At 27.6% G+C, this 27,392-nt stretch overlaps 3 protein-coding genes across 5 annotated transcripts in view; 2 read left to right on the top strand and 1 right to left on the bottom strand.

Moving 5' to 3' along the window:
* Positions 1-531: 531 nt before the first annotated feature.
* Positions 532-8,790, top strand: LOC112599287 (protein yellow-like). Its single transcript, XM_025346105.1, has 6 exons — positions 532-821; positions 4,028-4,149; positions 4,389-4,607; positions 5,470-5,715; positions 6,491-6,795; positions 7,715-8,790. Exons 1-6 carry the CDS (start codon positions 650-652, stop codon positions 7,935-7,937), a joined length of 1,287 nt encoding a protein of 428 aa, XP_025201890.1. The 5' UTR covers positions 532-649; the 3' UTR covers positions 7,938-8,790.
* A 5,601-nt stretch (positions 8,791-14,391) lies between these two features.
* The window catches only part of LOC112599282 (monocarboxylate transporter 14-like), a 37,392-nt gene continuing 24,391 nt past the window's right edge, over positions 14,392-27,392 (top strand). For 2 of the 3 annotated variants that reach the window (XM_025346099.1, XM_025346097.1), the window contains exon 1: positions 14,392-14,838. The gene's annotated coding sequence lies outside the window, so the exon portion shown is untranslated. Of the gene's footprint in view, positions 14,839-14,979; positions 15,165-27,392 lie in introns of those variants that run through there. The other variant, XM_025346098.1, reaches the window with a different exon arrangement.
* Positions 21,015-22,437, bottom strand: LOC112599397. The gene is made up of 2 exons (XM_025346302.1): positions 21,877-22,437; positions 21,015-21,776 (listed from the first exon to the last, which is right to left on the bottom strand). The coding sequence occupies exons 1-2, from the start codon at positions 22,435-22,437 to the stop codon at positions 21,015-21,017; spliced, it is 1,323 nt and encodes a 440-aa protein (XP_025202087.1).

The raw sequence follows: 27,392 nt of genomic DNA, 5'->3' as shown, positions 1-27,392 counted from the left end.
AGTATTATCGAAATTGATAATATTTTACTTAACAATACAATACTAAAATCCCAAAAATGTTTATAACGACTAAATTTCAAGGATTCCTGTGAAGCCGTAACTCATAAATCTTTATTCGAGTATTTGTACATAATATTAATAGGATGTATGTGGAGGGTTAAACTATTTCACATTAGAGCTTTACTTGAACAATAAATTTCATATTATACTTCAGTTACACTCTGTATATTATTAGTGAAGTGTTTGCAATTAGTTGACCGTTTAGACTGTTTCGTATTGACCTTGCATTTTTCCGGAACAATATCCAGTAATTCCGGTGAACATATTATGTTGTTATCGGTACTCGGCAATTAATTTAAATTAACAATAGTAATTATAATAACGAAAATAGTAATAATAGTAAATAGGCGATGTCACTTATGAATGGCGTTCGTTCGGCGCACGCGCATGTATACTACATTCGAGACCGGTTTTGATGGTGGTGGTGACTGGTGGCCCAGAAGACCGTCTGGCAGATGACGGCGTGTTGATAAAACGTCAGTTTCGCTGCAGACTTACACTGGTTAGGTGCTGTACTGCTCTTGTAAGTTTTTTCAACCGTTCGAATTATAGTTCGCGAAGTGTTTGAATTTCGATTGGTTTTTTAAACATGATATCCGCAACCGTTGTACTGTTGGCATGCACTGTGACAATCGTCACCTGTGTCGGCAACTTACAGACCATAAACGAATGGACATTGCTACAGTACGATGTGCCATTTAATTACCCCAATGCCGACTCGTACAAGCCCGAAGTCACGATATCCACCGGAATTGAAATTGGTTGGTGTATTATTGTATTTAATTTTTTTTTTAACTGAAGTACCGTCGTACTGATACTACATGATAAGATGAATATTGAATACCATCAAACGTAGGTTTAGTTAGTAATGTGTGCGACTGCGTTTAAGTCTCTATCGCTCTAGAGTTTAATAAAATACATTATAAATACATAGTTAAGTAAGATTTTAGGTGTCTAATTAATACATTTAGATCCGTTTAAATAATATTATGATTATATTTAACGATGATTTATATAATCTAAAGTTTATACTATAAAAATATTTTGATGATTTGTGACAATGATTTTTGTCTGTAGTCTGTTTCTATTCTATTATCTCTTAGTATTCGCGTACTGTTTTGCATAAAAAAAAAATAAAATATCGGAACTAATTTTTCTCAAATTTTAAGTCAAGAATAAATATTATTTTACTATAATTATCTAAATACAAAATGAATATATCAAATAAAAGTATAAATCTACTAATTTTTTTTAATCTGAAGTTACCATAGTTTCTAAAAAAGAATAAGTATATTTATTATTTATTATAATAATGTTTACGATTAGGTTATTACTCTAGTCAATACGTATCACGTAAATTCATTAAATGATTAATAATACCCTAAACCAGTAGTTATCATTTTAATTGTATGTTATAAAATATTATGTTGCAATCAAATTTTTTAAACTTTATTATTCAAGAATATATTTATAGTACATTTTAATCGATCAACTTTTGATTAAAAAAAATAACCCTCTATATTACATAAATAAATACATTTATTTATAAGTGTAATTTTTATATCAATACATTTTTTTTAAATTTTAAAATTATAATAAATACCAACAACAAATAAGGTTATTAATCATAATTTAATAATTTAGTAATTTTATATAGTACCTATAGTAATTATGCTTTGTAATTGAGTCTTCGATATTTCACAGTATAATAGTGTATACTTACTAAGTGTGTATACAATACCATATTGACCATTTTTATTAATCATCAATGAAACGTGTAATAAGTAGAGCAAGGATTTTCAAGTTGTTACATATTTTTCTGGTTAATTTTATTGTACGCTTAATGAGTATAAAAAAACAATTAAAAAAATTTGTTATCGAATACTCTAAAATATTGGTTTATGTTTTTAATTTTGAGGGTAAGTTTGATTTTATAGTGTATATTTTAAATGTTTATTGACAATTTAGTATTTTGGAAAATATTTTTCGTAAATCGAAGTCAGTAATAATTAAACTGAATTTGTCAAAGACATCAGAGAGACTAATTTTTATCTTAATGGTTACTGAACAGTTAAGATTAGGTACATATAATACAAAGTAAAGTTTATCAAATAATTTATTAAATCTATTTTTGTTTAATATCACAGATTGCGATATGTTAGTGTGGAGATGTTACAAAATTATTTAGTAATAGGTTTTTTTGCATGTATTTAATTGATATTATTTTACGTATAAATATATTTTTCATGTTTTTTTTACTGAAATTAAGTCCTTGCTCTAGTATTAAATATAGCTCTTGATTTCATTTGATAATTAAATTAATTACATGGCATAATTAAATATAGCGGGTAATCTAGAATAATTATGTAGCAAAATGCTTTGAGAGTAAACGACCGAAACATACAAATTTAAAAGGGGAACGATTTCCTATAATTATAAAAAGGTACATCCGAGAAACAAAGTTCGACCTTTAGAGGTACCTACTATTTAAATTTTAATCTTAATTTTTTTATATCGAAATTTTATTTTATTTTTATTCACTATTTTTGTATCATAGTTAGGTACTTTTAGGTACTTATTTTGAATTCTGTTCTTAAAAAACGTGTACATTTAATAAATTAATACTGTTTTTAATTGAACTAAAAATATAATAAATTAATAATATACAATATTTTATAATCATATATTATTAAAAAGTTTAATTTTTAACATACACTTGTAAATAAATAAATTATAATATATTTGTTTTATAAATTCCTACTGCATTTTATATGACTAACCCAAAACTACTATAATTATCTATTTTTCAATTTTTAATAGTCTATAATCTACATTTTAAATTATATTTATAAAAATTCAAGAAAAGTAAAGATATTAAATCATTTGTAAAATTGAATATAGTAAATTAATTTATCTTTTTAAATTTCTTAGTTCTTTGTGTGTATTATTTTTTATGATTTCACACTATACGTATTTATGAATGAAATTCTCAAACTAGCGTGTTAGGTGTAAACTATTATTTATTTTCAATATAAATTATATAAATTTATAACTCCGTCCATGCAAACGCATCACTGTTATTTCTTTACTACTTTATTTATTTTATTAAAAAAAGTATTAAAATACTTAAAACGTTTTTTTTTTATTGATAATGAGAATCTTCTTAGTTTTAAATTATGTTTAAAATGTAAAATAATATAAATGTATAAGTATTATAATGTTATTTTAACACTTGCTTATCTATATATCTTATATTTATTGTTTATACATACTATAACATGCATGTTAAATTTAGACATGTCACTCCATTAAGTTAATCTCTGTAGATATCTCGAAAAAATACCCTTACTAAAATATATTATATACAATTTCTCGGATATTAAATTATATTTATAGTTTCCCACAATACTAAGTAAAAGTATTAAATATTATATAAGTTGCTATTTATTACAGTGTACTCATCAGTCATCAGTCATCGCGGAATGAATTCTGCTTTTCATTTAATTTTAGAATTATGTTTCTATTTTTCCAAAAAGGTTAAAATACGTCACAACTTAAAATAAGTTAGTATTTTATTAGTAGCATAATGTTCGTATAATGGTTGATATAACATTAATGGATACATTGTGAATGTAATAAAATATTATGTGAATACAATTTACCAATTATTATAAAAAAAATGTTTAATGTATTTTATTGTTATTTACATTTTTATATTTCTGTATGAAAACTACAACAGTTGATAATAATGCTATTTTTAGTCTTTATTTAAAAATGTTGGTCGATGTTTTAATATCATTGATATGAAAACTAGATAGCGCCATACATTCAACAAAGCTTTAACTTACATTAAGGCATTTTTCATAAGAAATGTTAGCAATATATATTATGCAACAGGTATAATCTAAAAAATTTTATCATAAAAACACAAATCACATACATTTACAATCCGTTTTGTTAACTGCAGGTTGGGATAGAATATTCATTACGACCCCGAGACTGTTCAACGGCAATCCGGCCACGCTGGCGTGGGTGCCACGCAACCGAGCTGGCGTGAATTACGATACCCATAAATCGCCGTTGTTACAGGTAAATAAGTTATTTAATTAATATATACATCGTGTAGCTCTAGGTTTGAGTCTATAAATACAAATTCGATAAACCGGAAACTCTCGAGAACGTGTACAAGTGATTTCCGACTACACGCGGACGTAACATTCAACTTGACATAACATCTTAAACGACGATGGTTATAATGATATCATTGCGCGTTGATTGCATATTGTGCCACGATATGGTATTTTAAAACTTGTATTGTTTTTGTGCAGGCTTATCCTAATTGGGAATGGCACAGCGAAGCGTCCAGCGGTGATCTGCTGACGTCGCGGACGCCCAACTGTTCCAGCCTGGTATCCGTGTTTCGGGTCAGGGCAGATAGGTGTAACAGGCTGTGGGTGCTGGACAGTGGAGTTATGGACAGCATAGAGACATTCAAGACGGTTTGCCCACCCAAGTTGTTAGTGTTCGATATGAGAACCGACCAAGTGGTGAGTATTCTGATTTATTATAATTATTTCACCACCTTTTGATATGTCCAGCGTTTGTAGCCACACGACCGTTTAATAATAGGTACTATATTTTTAATGATCAACAATGAATTATTGTTGACAATTTTATTTTCGTTTACATTTTTTTCTTATAACCAATTGATAAAAATAATAATACGCAATAAAAAAAACAAAAAAAAAAAAACATGGTTTTTATGTTATATGGTTCTTTTTCTTGTCTCATCAATAGTAATTTATGCGAATAATAACATATTCTGTAAAAAACAATATAATATATTATTAATACATACGAATATACAATAACACAAATTATTGACACCAAAAAAATAATAATAATTAATAATTATAAGTCTTGACTCAAAGAAATTATGAGACACTAAGAAATTAGATAGAAAGTTGGAACAGAAAAATACTACTTTAAATATATTATAATTTATAAATTGATACATATAAAATTTATCAATATAAATAATAAAGTAAAAAAAAAAATGATTAGTTTATAAATAAGGGGAAAATTATAGTAATGATTGTAGGTTATTAAATTAAAATACTTCACCAAACGTTAGATACATTCTATTATTAGGTGATGTGATTAAATAACCCGCAGATATATAATAATATCGTATTTATTTGTGTGTAACAAAAAAAAAAAAAATGAACGAACTTGATTTTTTTTCATTATAATGCTGAGAAAGTTAATGATATTTGTTAGCTCATCACATTTATGTGTATAACATAATATTATTCCATTAATCCTAGTTAAAAGTTTTTATTGCACTAATTGTTGTGTGATTAGAAGTAACACCGTATACACATGAAAACTTTGTATTGTGGCTTTCAGGTGAGAAGTGTGACACTACCTGCTGAAATATTGAGGCCCAACACTCTTTTGACAAATTTGGTGATCGATGATCAGGTTGAAGTGTCTCATTTGCAAGACGGATTTCTCGGAGACTGTGATAATGTGTTTGTGTACATGACCGACAGCACAAACCCAGGTATTCTGGTGTACGACGCCCGACGAGACACAGCGTGGAGACTCTCGCATCCGTACATGTTCCCGGATCCAGACTTCGGAACCTTCTCGGTTTGTTACCATTGATAATATTATCATAATATGTGTTAATATATATATATATATACATAATTATTTTAAATTTTTATTATAATATTACTTTTCGGGTTAAAAGTTTTTAAGAGTTGCTAAACTATTATAATGCAAATAGAATCTGCATATGGATTTTCTATAGATTGTTATTAATTATTATTTTGTTTTTGGTATACGATAGCTATAACTTATAAATATTATTATATGTACATCGAAAGTGTTTTTAAGTTCTGAACGAAGCTATTGGTATTATAATATACCATTATTTAAGTAACATTGATACTAAGGTATTGAAATAGTTTAATAAAATGTGTTCATAATATGCATAATCCCTTTATAATGTATAGCACATTGAATACATATTAAATTTTTCTCTGTAGTTTTTTAAAATCGCAAAATAACAGCTAATCGCTGTTAACATATTTTTACATTTTTGAGGTCAACCCAAATATTTATTTTTAAATATAATTTCTATTATTACCATCAATTTAATTTCAAACGGCATATGAACAGTGGCTTGCCCAAATTTTAGTTAACCACTTTTTTAGATTCTGAGCAGACCAATGAGTGCATTGATTTTACAATGATATGTTTTTTTATGTATAGGAAGAAAACTATGTAATAATGTATAGTTAAATATAAAAATGAAAAAATCGTTCATACGTATTTTGAAATGTCTAATATTTTACCACTTCCGTAAGTTGGATCGTGTAGTAATGATTTACCATCTGTTTTTTGCATGTTTCATATATAGGTAGCCGGTGAATCTTTCACCCTGATGGATGGCGTCATCGGCCTAGCTTTATCGCCTTACGGATCCGTAGGTCGCCGTTTATACTTCCAGCCGTTCGCTTCCGATCGTCTGTTCTCCATACCTACATCTGCACTTAAGGCTGGACCAAATTTGGGCGATGATGCCGATCTTCCCGTATCACTGGTGGGTCACAAGTCTTCACAAGCTGCTCCGTTAGCTGTTGATCCTAAGGATGGAGCTCTCATATTCAGTCCGGTGTCCGAAACGGCCTTGGCCACCTGGATTCCGGGATCCGTGGAACACGGGTGAGTTTAAATATCATATTAGTTAGACCTGATAATTCTTGGTCGCGTCAGTAGCTCTGACTTAAACTTTACTACGATTTAAATTTTTTTAAATTCATTTATTTCCAAGATATTTACTATTTATCATCATTAAAATACATTAATGTTTTAATTCTGAGTATATTCTCGTTATAATTCTGTTTTATTCCTTCAGTATATATTTGGTATACCAGATACCTAGTCAAAAATTAACTAAATGTAATTTAACTATTTAAATTATATGATCAATTCTATTGTAATATTTATTCGGTATAATAATTCTGACTTTATTGTAGCTCGTTTTATTTTATAATACCTAAATGAGACGACTATGCTTCGTTTCAGTTACCAGGTTGATTTTGTTCAGCAGAGCAAGACAAATATTCCACACGTAAAGTTTAAGTTTTGCCATCGTTATTTAAATAAAGTTTTGGGTATCCAATTTTCTAGTAGCTTTTTTGTATTACGTGCTACTACAAAACTTTAAATTGGTAACATCAAACCGGAATTAATAACATTATTTTCACGTAAAAAAATACTGTACTTGTAAGGCTTTCTTACTAATAATGCGGTAATTGTATATAAAATCGTTATGCTTTATTGATGATTGGTTTTGTATTTGTTTTTATAAAACATATTATAATAATTATAGTATTATCATAATGATGATTTTTTTTTGACTCATTACCAAATAAAAATTGAAAACTAATTATTATTTGTGAGATATCAGCTGTGTGATATCATAATAAAATATACAAATGACTATAATATTATTATTTTATGGAAATAACGTACTATATTGTCGACTAAGACAAAATTCGCAGGACTGTCTTATGGTTTATTTTTCAATGGCAATAATATCATACACATCATGGTAAATTAATGTGATTCGTGTTTTCAGTGTGTTGGCATACAGCCCAGAGGAACTACAGTTCGTATTGGATATCAGATCGGCCGATCGCGACCAAGGTGCCATTTGGGTGGTATCGACGCGGTTACAACGATACTTCAAAAAGACTTTGGACAAAAGGGAAGTGAACATCCGTATCATGAGGATACTCAGGGTTCCAGAGTTCTTACCTTACGCATTCAATAACAATAACTCTCTGCTGCTATTCAAATGATCAGCTGTTATTATACTTGACATTGCACCTAATCAATAATAATTTATTTCTTAACCATGTTGTATCTACCTATAATAATTACATGATAGATACCAAACATTGTAACATTTATACCAGATGATATACGATACGCAAAGTGTTAGGTATAATAATGATGATGCCATTTTATTTAGGGTTGTGCTACGTTCATATTATATAGTAATATAAAATATTAACGAAGCTGCAACATTTAGTTTAATATAATTCCATTGTGTAAATACTATTATTAATTAATTACGATTGAAATAATTCCAGTCGGATCCAGTCTAAAATCCCTTCAGATGATAACAAAATAAGATAATATGTTAATGCGATTCGATAACTTTATAGGTTGTATTATTATTTATTGACTTTTGTTGAATATGCCCGATTTTCAATGTATACATTTAATCAAACGGACGTATTTTTAATTATTATAATTTTTGACAGAAATGCCATATAGATATATTATTTTTGAACCGAACTGCTCAAAGCTTTATATTTATCCAAAAATATAGATTATCAACTGATGCCAAAAATAGTATTTGAAAAATATTATACAATAAAATACGATTTCAACGCATAATAGAGTATGCTATTCTATTTTGGTAAACTATTATTGTTGTCACATCTTAAGAGACCAAACAAAAATGTAATCACTTAAGACGTAACTATACGTTGATGTTACCGATGTAGTACTAAAATACTCTGTTTATTATCATTTAAGTATTTTATTATTGATCAAAATGTATTATTTAACAATATAATTTTAAGAATATTGTAATTTAAGTAACGTCTGTTATTGGTTAATCCAAGAATACAATTATTACAATTATTTTGGTTTCATTATTATATTATTATAGAACAAATATATTGTTTAATGTATTTTACTTAGCTTATTGAATTACGGAATATTATAATATAGATAATGTTTTTGAAATTGTGTGTTTAACTAAACGTTAGTCACGTTATTGGTTATTGCAAATAGACCATGACTATGGTCGTACATCCATACATATAATGATGGTCTTGCTGAACTGAAATGTGCATTGATTGAAATTACATATCCTAAATTGTAAGAAAACTCTTAATGTGGTTTAGCGTATAACCTGTTGGAATTTTTATAAGTGGAATAATTCAAAGAGTTGAGCTTAGTAAACATTATAATGAAACTGTAGAAGTATGTTGTGGTGTGTCACTCACAAGGTACAGTATCAGATATCTAATTATTTATATTTTTTTTATCAATATTCTATTGAACAATAAAATCAATTTAAACACTGACATTTTGAACTTTGTTGATAATAGTATAATACTGCTATTTTATTATCAGCGCCATCTATGGATAATTCTCGTTATGAAGCAAATACAACTTAAAGAAATATTTACATTTTATTTAGTAGGAATAAATTAAAGCTAGATTTATTCAAATCAAAATATTTATTTATTTTTTTTTTTTTAAACACGAGTATTTTAAATAAAATTGGTTAATAAAGTCAATTTTCTTAAATTTAGTTGAATTTTGAATAATAAATGTGGATCACAATGTGTCGAACTTAAAAATGTGAAAGAGTTAAAATGTTTTTGTTTTACTATAGATTATTCACTTAAATAGAACAGCCATATAATGTTTACTAACAATCTTATACATAAATTCGTCTTTATATTTAAAGAAGAAAATATAAATTCAATAAATTATAGATTATAGAAGAAACATTTATTTATTTTTAATACCATCAGCTTATTTTTATAGTATTTCAATATGAGGATTTTCAATAATCATTCATCTATATAAATAGTTATTACAAACTAAATTATTAAATATTTATTGAATTTATCTATTCAAACCAACATCGCTTTGATTTACAAGTTTCTTAAAATAAATTATTTTAAGTTTATTTTTAATTGATCTAGGTACTCTAATTGAACTTCATAGAAATTAATATTTAGTTCCCTTCTCTGTGAATAATAAACAAGATTTAAAATTTAAACACAATATTAATACACGGTTATTGTGTTGCAATACATTTTTTAGCCAAATACATGTTTTATACAAAGATTCAAAATGATTTTAAACGATAAAAATTAATGTAAACAATAAAATTATTAATGTGTTATGTCATTCAAAAACTATGATGGGCGTTTTGATTTATGTATTTGTTGATTCAAAATTTTAATTTTAAATATGGCACACTTAAATACTATAATAAGTATATTGTACATTTTAATACACGAAGGTACTATATTTTTATTCTTATTTTACTTGGTTTTTGTATAACAGTATTATTGTATAGTTTATTTTAAAGTAGTACTAATATTTATTATAAAATGTAAAAAAAAATTGATAATAACCACTACCATAGATTGAGCTTAGCTTAAAGGGGGTGCTGCAATTTTTATATTAAAAATTTAAATAAATTACTTATAAAATGTATAATATGTTATATTGTTACAACAAAGTTATTTTAAAATAACATAATATACATACGTTACTCTTGAAGGGTACCTATTTATGTTATATATATCAAACATAAATTAATCAATTTTGATTTATTTATTCTCTCATAAATAATTTTTTTGATAATATCAGACAAAAAAATAGAACAGTATAATATGAATAAATAATAATTGGCTGACCTTAAATTGCATATGCAAAGCGCCGTCTATTGATTTACGCACATCAATTAATTGTTTTTATTATTATAATAATTTTAATAATAATATAATATTGTGTGATTTTATTTTTTATTTTAAGAAGTGGAATAAAGCTTAAAAAAAGAAAAAAATTGATTATTTTTTTTCTATTATGAATAAATCAATATGTACCTGTAATTTAAAGGCTTTTTTTAAATATCTTCAACTATTTTTAATTTTACGAAACTGTGGGATGGTATCTCAAAACTGATATCTATTAATTAATAATATTGATGTGTTATATTATATGAGCTCAAGGGTAGTTTTATTTATTAACTATTTTACTTCCAAATTCATTTTTTTTTTTTCATGTTTAATCTCCTAGAGATTTTAAAATGGAGAAAAATATTTTTTTTTATAAATAATTTTACATTCCTGTCCAATAACTAACGGTGAACACAATCGATTGTACATCTTGAATTTATTTTACGTCTTAGTGTTCGTTTTATAATGGAAGTCCATTAAAACTAGAACAAAGAGAATAGAAATGTATTGTGTTGTGGAAAAAACATTTGCTTGATGTCTGTATTTGTTGTTTTTGATAAAGAGGTTGTTTATTAATGATAGGTACTTGAGTTACTAAAATTTTTCCTACGAGTTCGTGTTTCTTCAAATGATTTTTGCGCAATCAATATTATTTAATAATAATGGAATACTACGGTGTAATGGTACAAAATCTATAATCAAACTCCCCATAATATGTACTCAACTAAAAGCAACATACATCATGTATGTTATAAGCCTGAAATTTCATATTCTCAAGTACTGAAAAATGATTTGATGTATTCAAATGTAAACTATACCACATAGAAAAGTATAAGTGATTTACATAATAAACACTTTTTTTGTCAACGATTGTGAATTTAAATTCTCTATTGAATATTTTATGAATAACTAGATGAAAATAATAACTTGCTACTTTTAGGTATAGTATTTTACTACTTTTCATTTATTCTAGTTTACGTAAGTTAATAAATGTATATTCTATACAATATTTTTAATTTTTATGTTATGAATTTTATACAAATATTTTCATTTAAATACATTTAATTAAATTTATATTTTAATAATTTTTTTCTTTTTAGAAAATTCATACTTATTTAAGAACCTATATAGACAAGTAATCAAATCATGGTGTCTTTTGTAAGTTTAGATTCTTAGACATCTCAATAATCTTTTCATAGATGTCTGCTTAGATAATTTTTTTACTATTGTAAAATTAAAATACTTTAGTTTATATTTTTCATGATTAAGTATTAATTTCAGAATAAAAAATTTTATACCTATTTAACTAGACATATTTATACATTTTACATATAATAGTTTTTTAAATAATTGACATAAATGAAAATGTAACTATAATAATCACAATTAAATTAAACGATTAAATTAAAAAGCAAAACCACTTGTTTTTAGCGATTTACACATTCAAAGATATATAAAGTGAGTTATGTATGTAATAAACTTAATTTAGTTATAAGTATTTATATACCTAATACATTTTTATATTTTAAATGTGGATTTAATTTCTTAATTTTTTCTGGTTTTAATGTCTGATTTTATATTTTTAAAAATGTAAGAGAACTTTTTTTATTATTTTGTTGTTTACTATATTGATATATACTAAATAATATTAGTCTTCATTAGACCTAATACAGTATAAGTATTATCCAATCGAGGCTTAAATCCAATAACAGTTTTATTAAGAATAAATTACACGGTAGTATGCAAACAGTGAGTCATTAACTTATTAGATCAAAGTTTCAGACTACGAGTTTAAACAAAACACATTTTGTGACATCGATATTTTTATCATTAATACATTTAGCGTTAAATCCACTAGCGTATCGTAATAAGAGTACCTAACCTTTTTTATTTTTAAAAATCTATTTATAAATTAATCATAAATGTACGTTTGTAGCTTATAGTATTTAAATACTTGACTGATTTTAATGAAATTATTAGGGATTTTTTCGTATGTATTTTTATGTATGTGTGGTTGTGTGTGTATGGTATATCGAATTACACATAGGAACATGTATGTGTAAGTGTGTAAAAATTAAATTAAATAAATTATTATTGTTTATAATATTAAACAGGTAGGTAGTCGGTATTTCTAAACATATTGTACAGTAAAACAAAGGAAGTTTAGAGGGAGAATGAAAATAAATTTAAATACATTTTTATGTCAGATTAAATTGAAATTTAAAATCGTATTTCACGTGACAAAAAAACATTTGTGGTGTTTATTTCAGTCAGAATTGATTTTTTGTTAAAACTCTGGCGATAACAAAACTATAAAAACTACATTGTGTTTAATATGAACTTTTAGCTGTTAAACGTAAAAATAATGATTAATAGGATTCATTTTGTAAATAAATTAAATAAAAATATTCCGCACAAATCACTAAATAAAAATGGTATCGTATATAAGGTGAAATAGTGTTTTCACCACCATTGTCTTCTTTATTAATGTTTTTAGTTTTATTTTTTTATTTTGATTATACATATTTAATAGTTAATTCAAAGAAACTTCACGATTCGTTTCATTGCATGACGTGTTTTGTGATTACAGTGACTATAAACATCTCTTTAAAAACAATTCACAAGCACTCGATTCATACTGAAAATGGATGGCTAAAAATAAAGTTTGAGTTTATAAACACAGAATCATCGAAAGAAGTTGTTAAGGTAGGATTATAGGAAGATTGACTAACAGTAGCATGGAACTTAATGACATTTAATATCGGTAAATCATTATAATTGGTACCATTATATAATTATTGTAATAGCAAAATAGACTGCAAGCTCAATGCATGCTACATATTATACAATATACATTTAATATATACACCGTATATAAATGCATTGTATTACGTTTCAAATAAACATTGCTTATAAATTATAATCGTTCCATTAGGTATAAATTCGTATAGATCACGCAATTATTTTTTAGTCGTATAGATTTGGATCATACATTGCATTGAGCATTGACTATGAATGCATTTCAAATATTTCCAATGAACACAAATAAACATTACTAAATGACGACATAATAAAATAGTTTAACTGAATATAATGTTGGCATAATTTGTTCAACTACATTGTCTAATCAAATCAAAGTAAATACTAAACATTGTTTAATGCGCGTAGCACTTAAACGTATAACATACTTAGCATTAAACTATGTTTTTATGTACACAGATTTAAAACAAAATAAAATTGTTATGGGTATTTCAGGTTAAAAAATCCGTTTACGATTGCAGTCTGCAAACGCGTCAGTGTCAATTTAAAAAAAAAATCCACACTAATTTGGTTAGTCGTAACGGTCATTGTCGTTCTGTCCATCGGCCCGCTTGTCCCATCATATACCGCGTCATAAAACTTTGACGGTACCATTATCGCGTTATCGTTACCCCTGATACCTATCGGCTATCCGACAGTGATAACGCTGCGGCGGCATCGGCGGCGACGACGGTTTTGCAGGTGCACTGCGCTGCATGTGCACGCGTCGCTCGCTGCACCGGGAACTCGTAGTGGTCGGCCGTTATTGTGGTCGCCCGCGTACTTGCCCTAGGCCAAAAAATCTATAGTTATCCCAACCACGGAGGACGACGCGCGACCGCGGTTTCGATGACCGCGACCGCTTGGGGCGCTAGCACCGCCCGGCCTCGGTCCACGGTCGGGCGCGGGCGGCGCGCGTATGATCGACTGCGACGGCATTTTTAGCATCCAGCGGCTCTAGAAACCGCACGGCCGTCGCCGCGTCGCCTGCGCCGTTAACTCGCGAAATATTTTTCCTCGCACACACGTCCGCGTACACACTAAAACACGCACACACACTCACGCAAACGAACGTGCGTGCGCGCGCGCGCGACCGGCGTACACATACGTTGACCATACAATAATATAATATCGTACACGATATAATATTATTAACGTCTCCGTAACGGATTTGAATATTATTTTATTTATTTATTTTTATTATTTTTTTTTTTTTTTGGATTTCACGTCGCTCGTTTTTGGCCCCCCGCCGGTTTTCGGGGCGCGTTGGTAACCGCGTTTAATACCACGGACAAAGCTGCAGTTGCCGCTTTAGAGAGGACGAGGAAGACCACTCCATACTGGCACGACCCGCTAAAATAACACAGTTTACAGCTGCAACGGTCCAGTCCTTCTTCACACGCCCGTGAGTACGATCGTATTTTATACCTGTACGTTTATTATGTGAACGCCACTGATCTTGACCCGTGCCCCTCACGTTTTGGAGGCTGAAATTGAGAAATCACGTCGTCGCGAGCCGATTATTATTGTTATATAGTACCTACTCGCGAGTGTACGCGTTGGTCACCAACTGTCGACCGTTATTTATAGGTATCGCTCGCTACAGCGATTGTTCGCACAAATATTCGTTTTCGTACCCGTCCGCACGCATACGCTTTGTGTACCTTCAATTCTGCTCTTGCACATCTATACACAGTCATCTTCTGCTGGTATCGACGACTTACCTCCCAGGTGATTTTATGCGGCGCGCAAAACTCGCGTGGAAATCAATATCCGACGACCTTTATAACGCGTCTGTCGCGTTCGAAACAATATTTTATATCCCGAAATATTTTTATTGCGTTTAATAATTTTAATATATACCTACATTTGAGGTTATCTATCCAGACCACCTGGTGGGTCGTTCGATCAGCCGTCGACGTCGTGTTTCTGTTGACGCTGTTACCACCCCAAAATATCATTTTAAATATTACGAGTCATGACATAGGTACATAAGATGTATCATGCATTTGTGTATGAGTCTTGTGATAGTCTTGTTAGGTATCTACGTGCAGGACACGATACCTATAGTTAAATAATTAATGCGCATCACGTGGTAATATCATATATTGTACGACATAACACGCAGCGAATGTAGATATTACATCGATATGTGTATAAATGTACAACGCTATTATGAATATACTAATTTTCAGTAACGAGTAAGTTTTTTTATTTAAACGACTTGTTCAGTTACAGGGGACAATCGTTAAAAATAAAAGTATAATGTATTAAATATTGATCCACCACGTGTTATGATGATAAATGAGTATTACATATATAATACACCACCAACAGATATTTCCACAAAGCTATTTATTGTTTTATATATTTATTTATTTATTATTATTATTATTATTTATTATTTAGTATACCGTTGTTTTGGTGTATATAATATACACTATGAATATATACTACGAAAAACAATCTCGAGTATTTAACAGATAACACTATAATATAAACTCAGTATTCACTCATTTAATAACACATAAAATCCATTACTTTAGTTAATTCATTCAGTAATATTAATATAAAATACCTTTATCTATATTTCATTTATGTATCCATAATAAAGTTATATTGTGTGCAAAATGTTATAATTTAAATATAGCTTTTTCCGTAACAAAAATTATTATTATAAGTAATCGTGATATATTATTTTTAAATTAAATGTACGCTTTGACTGTTTTGATTTTGTACTCCATATAATATGATAAAAACAAACGTATTTTGAATAATAACTAATGTTTCATGTTCGTAATAATATTGTGTTGTAAAAGTACAATTATTAATATTATCGTTATCATCGAAATGATATAATCATTAATCATTACCTACCTATTAAGGATTATTATAACATATAAATATCGATAATCATATCACAAAAAATATATAGGTTACAATTATTATTACATTTATACAATGCATAATTATGTGTGTTTTAGATTAATGCTTTTCTTAATTTTAAAGTAGGCACTGAAATTAATTTATGGTTTTACTAATTTTAATTAAATCTGTTGTTAATAATGGAATCTTATGATTTATAACTACTTCAAACAAATTTTAGATTTTTTACATAGAACATTACATTTTTATTTGATAAATGAATTGTGTTCTATCTATTTTTTGGCTAATACAATTTACAAAAATCGATTAAATCACAGATAGATAGTATAAATAAATTTATTTTATGGTTCAACGTGTTTTACACATAATTTATTGTCATTGCTTGTAAATATAATATTATGCTGGAATTTTGTAACGTATATTATATTCAAAATAATATAAGTATTTAAAATATTATTAAAAAATTTTACTCTTTACTCTTACTTAATTTGTCATATAAATATAGCAGGTTATGTAAAATATCCACGTTACCAATTAGTTTATTATATATTTAGGTATATTTTTCATTAAACTTAAACTGAAATTATAATAATTAATGATATTTATTAGCTCTATATGTGCATTTATAATTGTATTTTATTTGCCCGAAAAATAAACTTTATTGTCAGAACTTCGCATCTAAACAACTAGTTATCAGTAAGTAGTCTTTTTATTCGTCATAATTTTTTAATAAGATAAATGGATAAATGTCGTTATTCATTAGTATTAAATAGTAACTTATTGACATTAATATTATATATCTAACAATATAAATATATTTTAAAGCGGGAATTTTAAGGACTAAGTATTAAATAATATTGATAATAATAAGCTGACATGGCTTTTCAACATATAAAAACAATATATTTCGTTCCTTGTGTAGATATCTTAAAAATATTAAACTTTAATAAAAATAACATTTTTATATTGTATTATATTGTAATTAATTTTAAATTTTAAATGATAATACATACTATGATATTTTAAAAATCAGTGATAATAGTAATTATAAGTTATGTAGTTTCTTCACATTACAGTCACAGCTGAATACTATAAATTTGACATATAAACGTTTACATTTTTTTTATTAAAAATAATCACAAAATAAAAACAATAATTTAAGCAGATTAAACAAATCAGGAATATATTGAAAATTAACAATAAAAATGGAACAATTAGTAATTTTAAACAATAATTATAAGTACCTATACATAATTTACTTTAGGCAAATATAATAAAGTTTACATACCTACTATTATGTATTTAATATGAACATTTTATTAGTTGCATTGTTGGATGACGCTCTAGAAGTGATGAATCAGAAAAATATTACATGTATAAATAATTCACATTAAATCATTCTATGACGAAAAAAAATAATCTAATTGAATGTGAAAATAATTATTGTTGAATTATTCGAAGGTCGCCTCTTCCTAGAGTGATATTAAACAATTGAAATCGTTCAATTAAACGTCCCTAACAGTCAATTAGTTTAAGCTACGTGTGATTTAAGACTATTTCTACAGGTAAATATGAATGGCATCCATGCATATATAGCTAGTATATATTATAAACCTACATATTGTAGAATACATGTTTATTTTTATTAATGATGTATTATTAAAAGTAGTAAGTAGTTACTTGAAACATGTTAGGTTAGGTTATAGATTTTTATTTAAAATAAAATTTATAATAAAAATATGGATTATATAATACACAGCAGATGCCATATAATATAGTTTTATTTATACGTATTGATTTAAAAGTCATGGTTATTGTTGAATTATTGTTGTATATATAATAATATAGTATATTAAATTTATTGTAACCTATTTAATACGACAAGATATCCTTAAAGAATAATAATCAAATAATAAAGGAAACATTAAATATACACTAACTATTTTCCAAAATGTACTATTCGTTTTTATATATTAAAATTAAAAATACAATTAATAATTAGATAATTATAAATTATTTATATATTTGGTTGAAACTTTAATTTTTAATCTCTTGAAATTATCAACTGATCATAATAAAAACTATAGGTGTAATATAAATTATTTATGCTTAACTTCACTTTAAATAATGAGATTTTCATAGGATTAATGATTTTTTAATTAATTTAATAAAAATAGGATTTATACAATTTAATGCACCTTTTAAATGATAAGTAATTTTTTGTAAACGTACCCTTTATTTTTTTTTAATACTTGAAAATACATTTAAAATAAGCAGAAAATAGCTACATCATTTATAATAAAAAGTTTTATTTAATTATTTTAAAAATATTATGATATTACAAGGGATGTAATAACTTGCTTTATATTTATTATTATTATTATTTTTAAATAACCGTTACAAGTTTACTTGGATCAGTGTCCAGTGAGGCAAAATATGGATTAATTAAATTTAACCATTTAACGTCCATGTCAATTTGATGTCAGTTGTTTAATATGATTTGAGCAAACGTCAAAATACAGTGGAAACAACTCGTTTTTGCGAGATATTAAAATAAAACGTATGTGTGTGTATTATTTAAATATATTATTCATACCTACTTTATTTAATTATGAAAATTGTAGAAATACAAAAATATTTTACTTATTTCATCGATTTAGACTCGGAGCAAATAAAGACAATGATTTTAGTATGATATTTATTGTGGTGAATTGTACCTATTTTATTTTACTGTTATTTTGGATCGATAAATTTATGCTTTATAAATAATATGTTTTGAAATCATGCAAAAAAACAGTGTACAAAATATCAGAGTATATCGTTAGAGCTTAAATAAATCTTAATAAGCAAGTATATGATTACAGTAACAACTATTTTTGGATGAGTCGAAATTCATTTAAAATCGTTTTCCAGTACAAAGATTTATCATTACTTCAAATATCAAATCACCCGACACAGTATCAGCATTTTTGAATGTGGACTTAGCGTGTACTCCTACTTTTGTTAGAAAATAAGTAAATCGGTATATAGGTACTATAAAGAATAGAATATTTATTATAACTGATAAAAGTGCCTAAAGCAGCGAAAGTAGTATGTAATATTAGATAAGATCAAAACCATTTGCGTCTTTAAATGCGCTTAATATTCTGAAAACAAATAATATAATATAAATTTATCATCGTCTGCAGAAATATGATATAAAATCTACATGATAAATGTAATAGTTATTTAATAAATTAATATTATCACTGTTGTACACATAAACGCTATACGTATGTATAGGGTATAGGTTTTCTTGGGAAAAATAATTAAAACGATTGACCTATTTCATGCGACGGTATTTATTATTCTGATATTAAAAATATTTTAGTCCGCAATAAACGTAGAATATTTCGATAAGGCAGTTTTTCGTTTACTTTTTAATTGTGAAAAACATTCCCGGCATATATCTAACGGTTCATCTGCACTACAAATTGCAATAAGGTTTTATTGCGAAATTCATTTTTTTATATTAATGTATAATATACCTATATAGTAATTTTATGTGAAAGAAAATCTTATGCCATCCATGATAGCAAAAGTCAATTCAATTTAACATAATTCACACGTGACTGTAAATAACATTTTTCAGCCGGTCGCAAATGTTCAATGAGTACTTATTCACATACATATTATACGAGTAGAAATACAAATTACGGCGTATTCTAAATTTCTAACATATTTAATATATAGGTATCTAATTGATGATCAACAATTCAATATCGGGCGCCTGCTCGTGACCGAATTGTTCGATTGCCAATTATTTGACCCACTAGATACTACGTCCAATACAAGATCTTTTTTTCAATGACTATTACCAAAATTAACCGAGGATTAAACCAGAATTTCTCATTTTATATAAAATGGTTTATATTCCATATAATTATAATGGTATAAAATATCATTAATATCCATAAAAATGCATTTTTCTAATGATTTTTTAAACACAGTTGAAGTGTTGTTCAAAATGTGACTTCATAGAATTAGTCTATTGAGTATGTGTAGTTTTTGAATTTCAAAATTATATTATATGGAATATATATAAGACGAAACATAGGTAATTAAGTCAATAGAAATGGTATTATTTGAAAAGCTGCGAATTTATCAGTTTGCTATATTATAAACAATATATTATAAATAAAATGAGGTAGAAAAATAATTAAACAATATTGTGTTATTCAAAAAAGAATTCCTAAAATGTTGAAATTATATTTATCATGTTATTTTATACAGTGTGATATATACATAATGATAAAAACTATAAGTCATAATTAATGATATAATTTATTTATATAAAAATTAATGTTATGAAGTATGGTTCCAAAATAATTATACACATATATTCATATTATGCATACACACTTTTTTCCAGATCGCAACTATGCATAGAGATGTGTATAATATAATACTTATATTTTTCTATCATGGTTAGTGTTTGTGGATATCCTACTCCATGTACCGGAGATCGAATTGAAGTGTAGTATTAAAAGTATATAAGAACAAAAAACAAGAAAAAATAATAAACCAGTCTTATTTTCGATTAATAAACGCGACGAAAGCGATGACAATATTATTATTAAAAAATAATATTGGAAACAGAAAAAAAATATTGCGAGAAAACAAACGATGAAAATACAAAATATTATAAATACAAAATCAGTTCAGATCAGATGATGCATAATGATTGGCTTTTTTGGATGGCACCGCGCAAGTAGTCGTAGATATCGAATAGGATGAAGACAGCGTGAGCACGGGCTGTATGAGGCTGTAAGCGCCCATCGACCCGGTGGTATTGCGTATGTAGTCGGCAAAGTTGTTCCTGAGCACATAAACGAATCCACCATAACCGGGGGCCACGTGCACCGGAGCCCGGCAATCCTGGCCTTTGGAAACTAACTGAAAGCCAATCGGGTGAAATGGACCGTAGTTAGCGTCCCACGACCATATCTCGTTCTCAGTTGGCCGCCGGAAATACATGCGACTTCCTGTATCCGTACCGAGCACGGTGATCTGGTACGGTTTATGTCCCACCTCGACGATGGCCGGCTGAGCTGAGTCCAAAGTGCATCGGTCGATGTACTCGAGGTTGACGGCGAACACCTTGCAACCGGACATGAACGTGGTGTACATCCATGTCTGGCCGTTCGCGATTTGTAGTTGCACCATGAACAGTATATCTCTCGGCGTCCCTTCGAGCCCTGTCGACTTTTGCGGGAAGTCCATGGCCCACTGAGCTCCCGTGTCCGTGTTTAACACCAGTACTGTGCTTCGAGCCGCGTCCGACACGAAAGCGTAATGGTTGCAATCTCCGGTTCGCGAACGAAACGTGGTAATGTATTGTAGACAAGACGGGGTCTCGGCACCGTTGTCTATGGTATCAATCACTACAGTCTTGATTTCGAACGTCTCGTACGACGACTGCAAAAGAGAGATCGACAAAGGGTAACTACTCGAACAAATACTCTACGGTGCAATACAGCGCGAGTATGGCGCGTAATGCGGTATCGTGGCAACGCACCTTTGGCGGTCTTCGGTGGTCCTGATCGTCATCGATTTCCAATTTGACGACCTTTGCCGGGGCGACGCGTCTCGGACTGTCGGTCATCGTGTCCACCACACCCACGTCCAACAGCCACACAACGTCATTGATGTCGTCGATACAAAGGTCGACGACGTTGACAAGCGGAGCCGGGGTCAGAGCCGAGTCAGCGCTGGCCGACGGTACCGACGTCTCGGCTAGGTGCGTGTCGGGCTCGGAAGGCAGCGGCTGCACGTCCGGTTCGACGACTGCCCTGTCGTCGGTCCCGGCGGTCCGAAACGAACCCAACGTAAACGGGACGCCGGGCCGGAAACGCGGGGACACGACTATCACGCGCCCGGCTCGAGTCATCTGAAACCGACTGTGGATGACAGCTCGTGGAATGTAAGAATTGTTCCACGCCGGGCTTGTACCTAGCAAGTGATGGTCGTAACGTCTGTCTGCGCTGACCGACCGGACGACCGACGAAGTCAGTTGAAACAGAAACAGTAACAATAGTGATTGCTCAAAGTCTGCCGTGGCGATACGTGTATAACGCATAACATATACTTCTACTAAGTATGATTATATTTTTTAAAGTACACCGGTCGGAATCGAGACGGATGTAAGTAAACGGATTGCTTCTGTCGTTCTGAAAATGAAAAACACATACAACGTGTGATGTTGTGTAGTTTTTTACAGTTGAAAGGGAGGGATTATTTAAAAACTTTTTATTAATATAGCATCTTTGTATCCAAAAAAAATTATTCCTAATATTTTCAAGCCTAAAATATTTACGTGATTTAGAGTAAAACTTCACGTAGAAAACACTCGAATTTCGTAACATAAAATAACAAAAAAAAAAAAAAAAACCGTAATAACTCACATCCAAAATCTGTGTGCATAAATTATTATAGGTATTATGTGTTAAGCGAAAAAGTTTTTCAAAGGATTATATCTGTTAACTTTTCGTGATAAAGATAATCCAAACGTTATGAATACAAATGATTTTGTCAACAACTGAACGTTGCACAGGAAAATAATGTTTATATTATACATTGTATTCGTATACTGAGTACATAATATAGCTGATACGCACCTTTATTATATATTATTTTAAATAAACTATGCACGTATGTAATACAATAGTTTATTTTCTATTTTAATTTTGAAACGAGTTCATGCCTAATCGCTTTTCTCACGATAAAACAAATATATGTTTTTTATTACTGTTATGAGATTTGACTTTTAATTTTTGTTCTTCTTTCTGTGGCTGTACTCTTTTCTGTCGATGGTCGACGGACATAATATGTTTATTATAAATTGTTCACTGTATTCTTAATATTCAAATTGCTCAATACGAAAACATGAAATCGTTTAACCGTAGTTAGTATTGAATATTTACTATTTTTTTTTTTATTAGTATATAATAATATTATATTAAACGGATTACAATATTATTGTAAAGAATATCAAACAAATATATCATCCATGGACGAAAGAATTGAAAAAAGAAATATTATAATATTCGTAGTATAGCATATATTATCGACTTAACGTCTATGCATACGGTATATCGTACTGGAATAAATAACATGAGGATAGCGTATTGATTTATACTTGTGCAGGGGAAATGGACATTTATGTCGATGTTGATTTTGTTATTTTAACGCTGCCAATTGGGCGATGCAAATTGTTGAACGGTTGCAATGCGTGATATTCCGGGGTCATATAACTAATGCAAAACAATTTGTCATATTATTTAAACGAGGAAAATGGCTGTGTAAAATACGTCGAGAATATGGAAATCCATTATATATAATATTACGGTAACTGATAAAAATGTATGTTTTGACATTTCTCAAAGGTTTGCGAAATAATCTTTTAAATAAATTCGTATCAACACAAATCACAACAAACATTAAAGTTGATACAATATTATTATCATAATCGGGTTTCTGTGTATAATGCAATGTTTCTAACGAAAATGGATAGATAGCGGATTATTGATTATAGACGATGGATCAAAACTATGTGTTATTTCTTAAGGATAATTGATTATATAATTACAATACATTATTGTAATTTGCAACAACTAGACTGCCATATATTCAAATATACCTCTTAGATACTAGAGAAACAACACGATTTGGAGTTAAAAGTAAAATTTTACTATTTATAATCTATAACTCGTTAAATTTTTGTGTTCATCTCGCAATCCACAAATCACAATGGCTTACATCGAGTGTAAGCTATATTATTTCTATTGTATTCTGACTTGAATCATTACTGCAGTTTCTTTTGGTAATTTGGGACTGAGAACATTTATGAATAATACATTATCCCAGCTCCAAAGGTTAGATAATATCTATGTTTATGTAGGTATCTACCTATCTAATTTATTAGAACATAATCTGAGACTTGAGGTAGCCTATCTTATTGCTTAGATAAATCACAGGAAAATTTACCACATTGAAGCCGATATTACTACAGTGTTCAGTGAAATTTTTTTTATCGTTAGTTTATAATTTAATATATTATCTTTAAAATCACCTGTATATAATATATGTAGTCATAAATATCACGTTTCTACGTTAGTTATAAACATATGATAAACTTTGAACTTGTAGTTGTTACATTATATTATACAACATGAAATAGTTTCGTATAAATAATATGTCTATCATAAAATTATCATTAATATTGCGAATGGTTAAGGTCCTTGGTCTATCAATTTAATCACTTAGATTTAATAATACTAGTTTTATTTTTTAATTGATTAATTTATAGATAAATAAAAATAATAACGATAATAATAATAATAATTTATGGCATTTAAATTTAAATAATTATAATAAGTTAACGCCACTTTGATATAAATATATGCATTCTTTATATTTTTCGTATATAAATACATAGAACTTAAATATATTGATTATAGAAACCATAATTTATAACGAATGTGTATTATATGAAAACAAATAATATGAAACGGTTAATGTTAATCAAATTCAAATTATTTTTATTATCCTTAATTTTATTACAATTTCGTGCTTAAAATTAAATAATTATAATTGGAGAGTAACTTTATACTATATAAAATACATATTTATTTGTTATTACTAAACGAAAAAATATTAGCTAAAATTTGCTACTCATGTTAATCAAATAATAAATAACAACATATTTTTATTCTAGTTAATCATAGACAAAATATGAATTTCATTAAAAAATAATTAGGTATTTAAAAACATCACTGTTTTATTGAAATTGTTATAATCATATTATGTCAGTGTACGTATGTTGTCTAACAAAAGTTATACCTTACCTTATAATTTTATTAAGAAAGGAAACTTATAGGCAGAATTATATTATATTATAAATATTATTATTAAACTCTCAGTGACATGGACCATTAGGCCAACAAAAGTGTATTATAATTTGAGTGCAATTACAAGCTATCAATGACAATGTTTTACAGGTTTAAACAAATTAAAAGTAATATTATATATTATTTTAAATTTAGTTATGTAGTTGAGCGGGGATTATGAAATCAAGTGAAAATTGATTGAATATAGCAGTATTTTAAGGGTATGAGTCTAAAATGTTTTGGTAAACATCATTATAATGGTTCTAAAATTATTTTCACATATATAGAATTGGATATTACGTGTATACAAGTTAGGGAGGACTTTAACATAATATCTTATCCTATTTTTCTGTGTTATATAGAATTATTATCATTTATTAATAAGATTAACAAGTTTTTTTATTTCTTTTGTTTAAGTATTATATTAAGTATTATTATAAACATTTTTGGTAATAGCTACTTAATCTCTCCATGTATTGTATGAATATTTAAAAAATGTTTACATAATTACATTTCTGGAAAAATTATTGCACCTTTTACCTACACTATTTTTTTATTTTTTTTAATACATTATTAAAATCTATACAAGGGTCAACAATAATTGTAGTTATTATTGAGCATCGAACATTAATAATTTTTAATGTTATTTATTATATATAATATCAATAACTGATAACATATATCTATTCATTATTTAAGGTTATGAATTGGCCATATGTATTACTTATTGATATCATCTAAGCCTATAAGTACTGTACTTGTTATTGCTCGTTAAAATTGTTCTTATTATTTCATATCGAAACAAATTGTTTATTAACTACTATAATCCGTTTTAATGTACTCTTTCGATTAATATAATTAAATATTAATTAAATAAATAACAAGTAAACATAGTTATTTATTTAAGTGTATCTGGTACCTACAATTAAATTATTTTAATAATATTACCTGTATAATTTAATTACATAATATATTATTATAATGTAAATACGTACTGCGAGTAACCTAGTATACTAAATTATTTTTATCTAGTCGGAAATTCATCAATATTTTTTGTTCTTTAAACGCCACTTATTCATTACATCATCAGTTATACATAATATGTCCATTAAAATTACTAAGATTTAAGATTAAATACTAAATAAGTAGTGAAAATTACAAATAAATATACTGTTTTGTTGTTGGGTAACGATTACTACAAATAATACACGTACAATAATATTATGATATAATAATAAATTTACATATTTATAAAAATATAAATAAACCTGCAGTATGCATTTTTTTTTTATAAATGAATAACATAAGTGACCTTCGGCACATGTTTTTTGAAAAAAACACGTGAATTTGTTATTTATATTTATTTGATCTTACACAATTCAATATTTATAAATTTTACGATAAAATTAAAAATTATTATTCCTATTTTCGTTCATACTTTTAGTGTACTCATTAAAAACTACTAGTAAGGTTAACCAGTTAACCTAACCTATAAATTTGTATTATCCATATTTACGTAGTCAAAAATTATCGCTTGACTGCAGCAGAAGACATGCGTTGTACAAGCTAAAACGTTCGTGATATATTCACTGTGAATGCTATTATATAATACTCGTAATTATTAAATATTATAATGTTATCTATTCGATGACTTGGAATTTATAAATTATATTGTACAAAAAAATAATATGTTTTGATTTCTGTGTACCAGGAAATCGGAGAATAATATAGTAGTTCACCTCGTTTAAGTAATTAATTAGGTAGTGTTTCGTAAAATTAGTTGAAGTAAATAGATGCAAATAAATAAATTCATAAACAAGCATAGTAATATTTTATGTTATCAATAATTAATTATTTATCATAGTTTCTTAAAAAAAAAAAAAATAAATAAATAACATAATAATACGAGTAAACAACAAAGTTATATTAAATTTATTGAATAAATGAAAATAAAAACTTTATTTACATAACATTTTATTTGATATTAATACCAAAAATTATGGATTTAAAATTAAAGCGTGAAAATAAATAATAGTATATTACCTTTCTACAATAGACGTGAGTTCAAAATAATTGCCAAAAAAATAAAAATAAATATGAATTTTAAGATAAAACCATTTTTTATTTTTCTACTGTAATTTAAAAG

This window comes from Melanaphis sacchari, unplaced genomic scaffold (genome assembly GCF_002803265.2).
Source record: "Melanaphis sacchari strain LSU unplaced genomic scaffold, SCAv2.0 Contig50_pilon_pilon, whole genome shotgun sequence".
In the NCBI taxonomy this organism is placed as follows: domain Eukaryota; kingdom Metazoa; phylum Arthropoda; class Insecta; order Hemiptera; family Aphididae; genus Melanaphis; species Melanaphis sacchari.
This window is presented reverse-complemented; position numbering and strand designations above follow the sequence as displayed.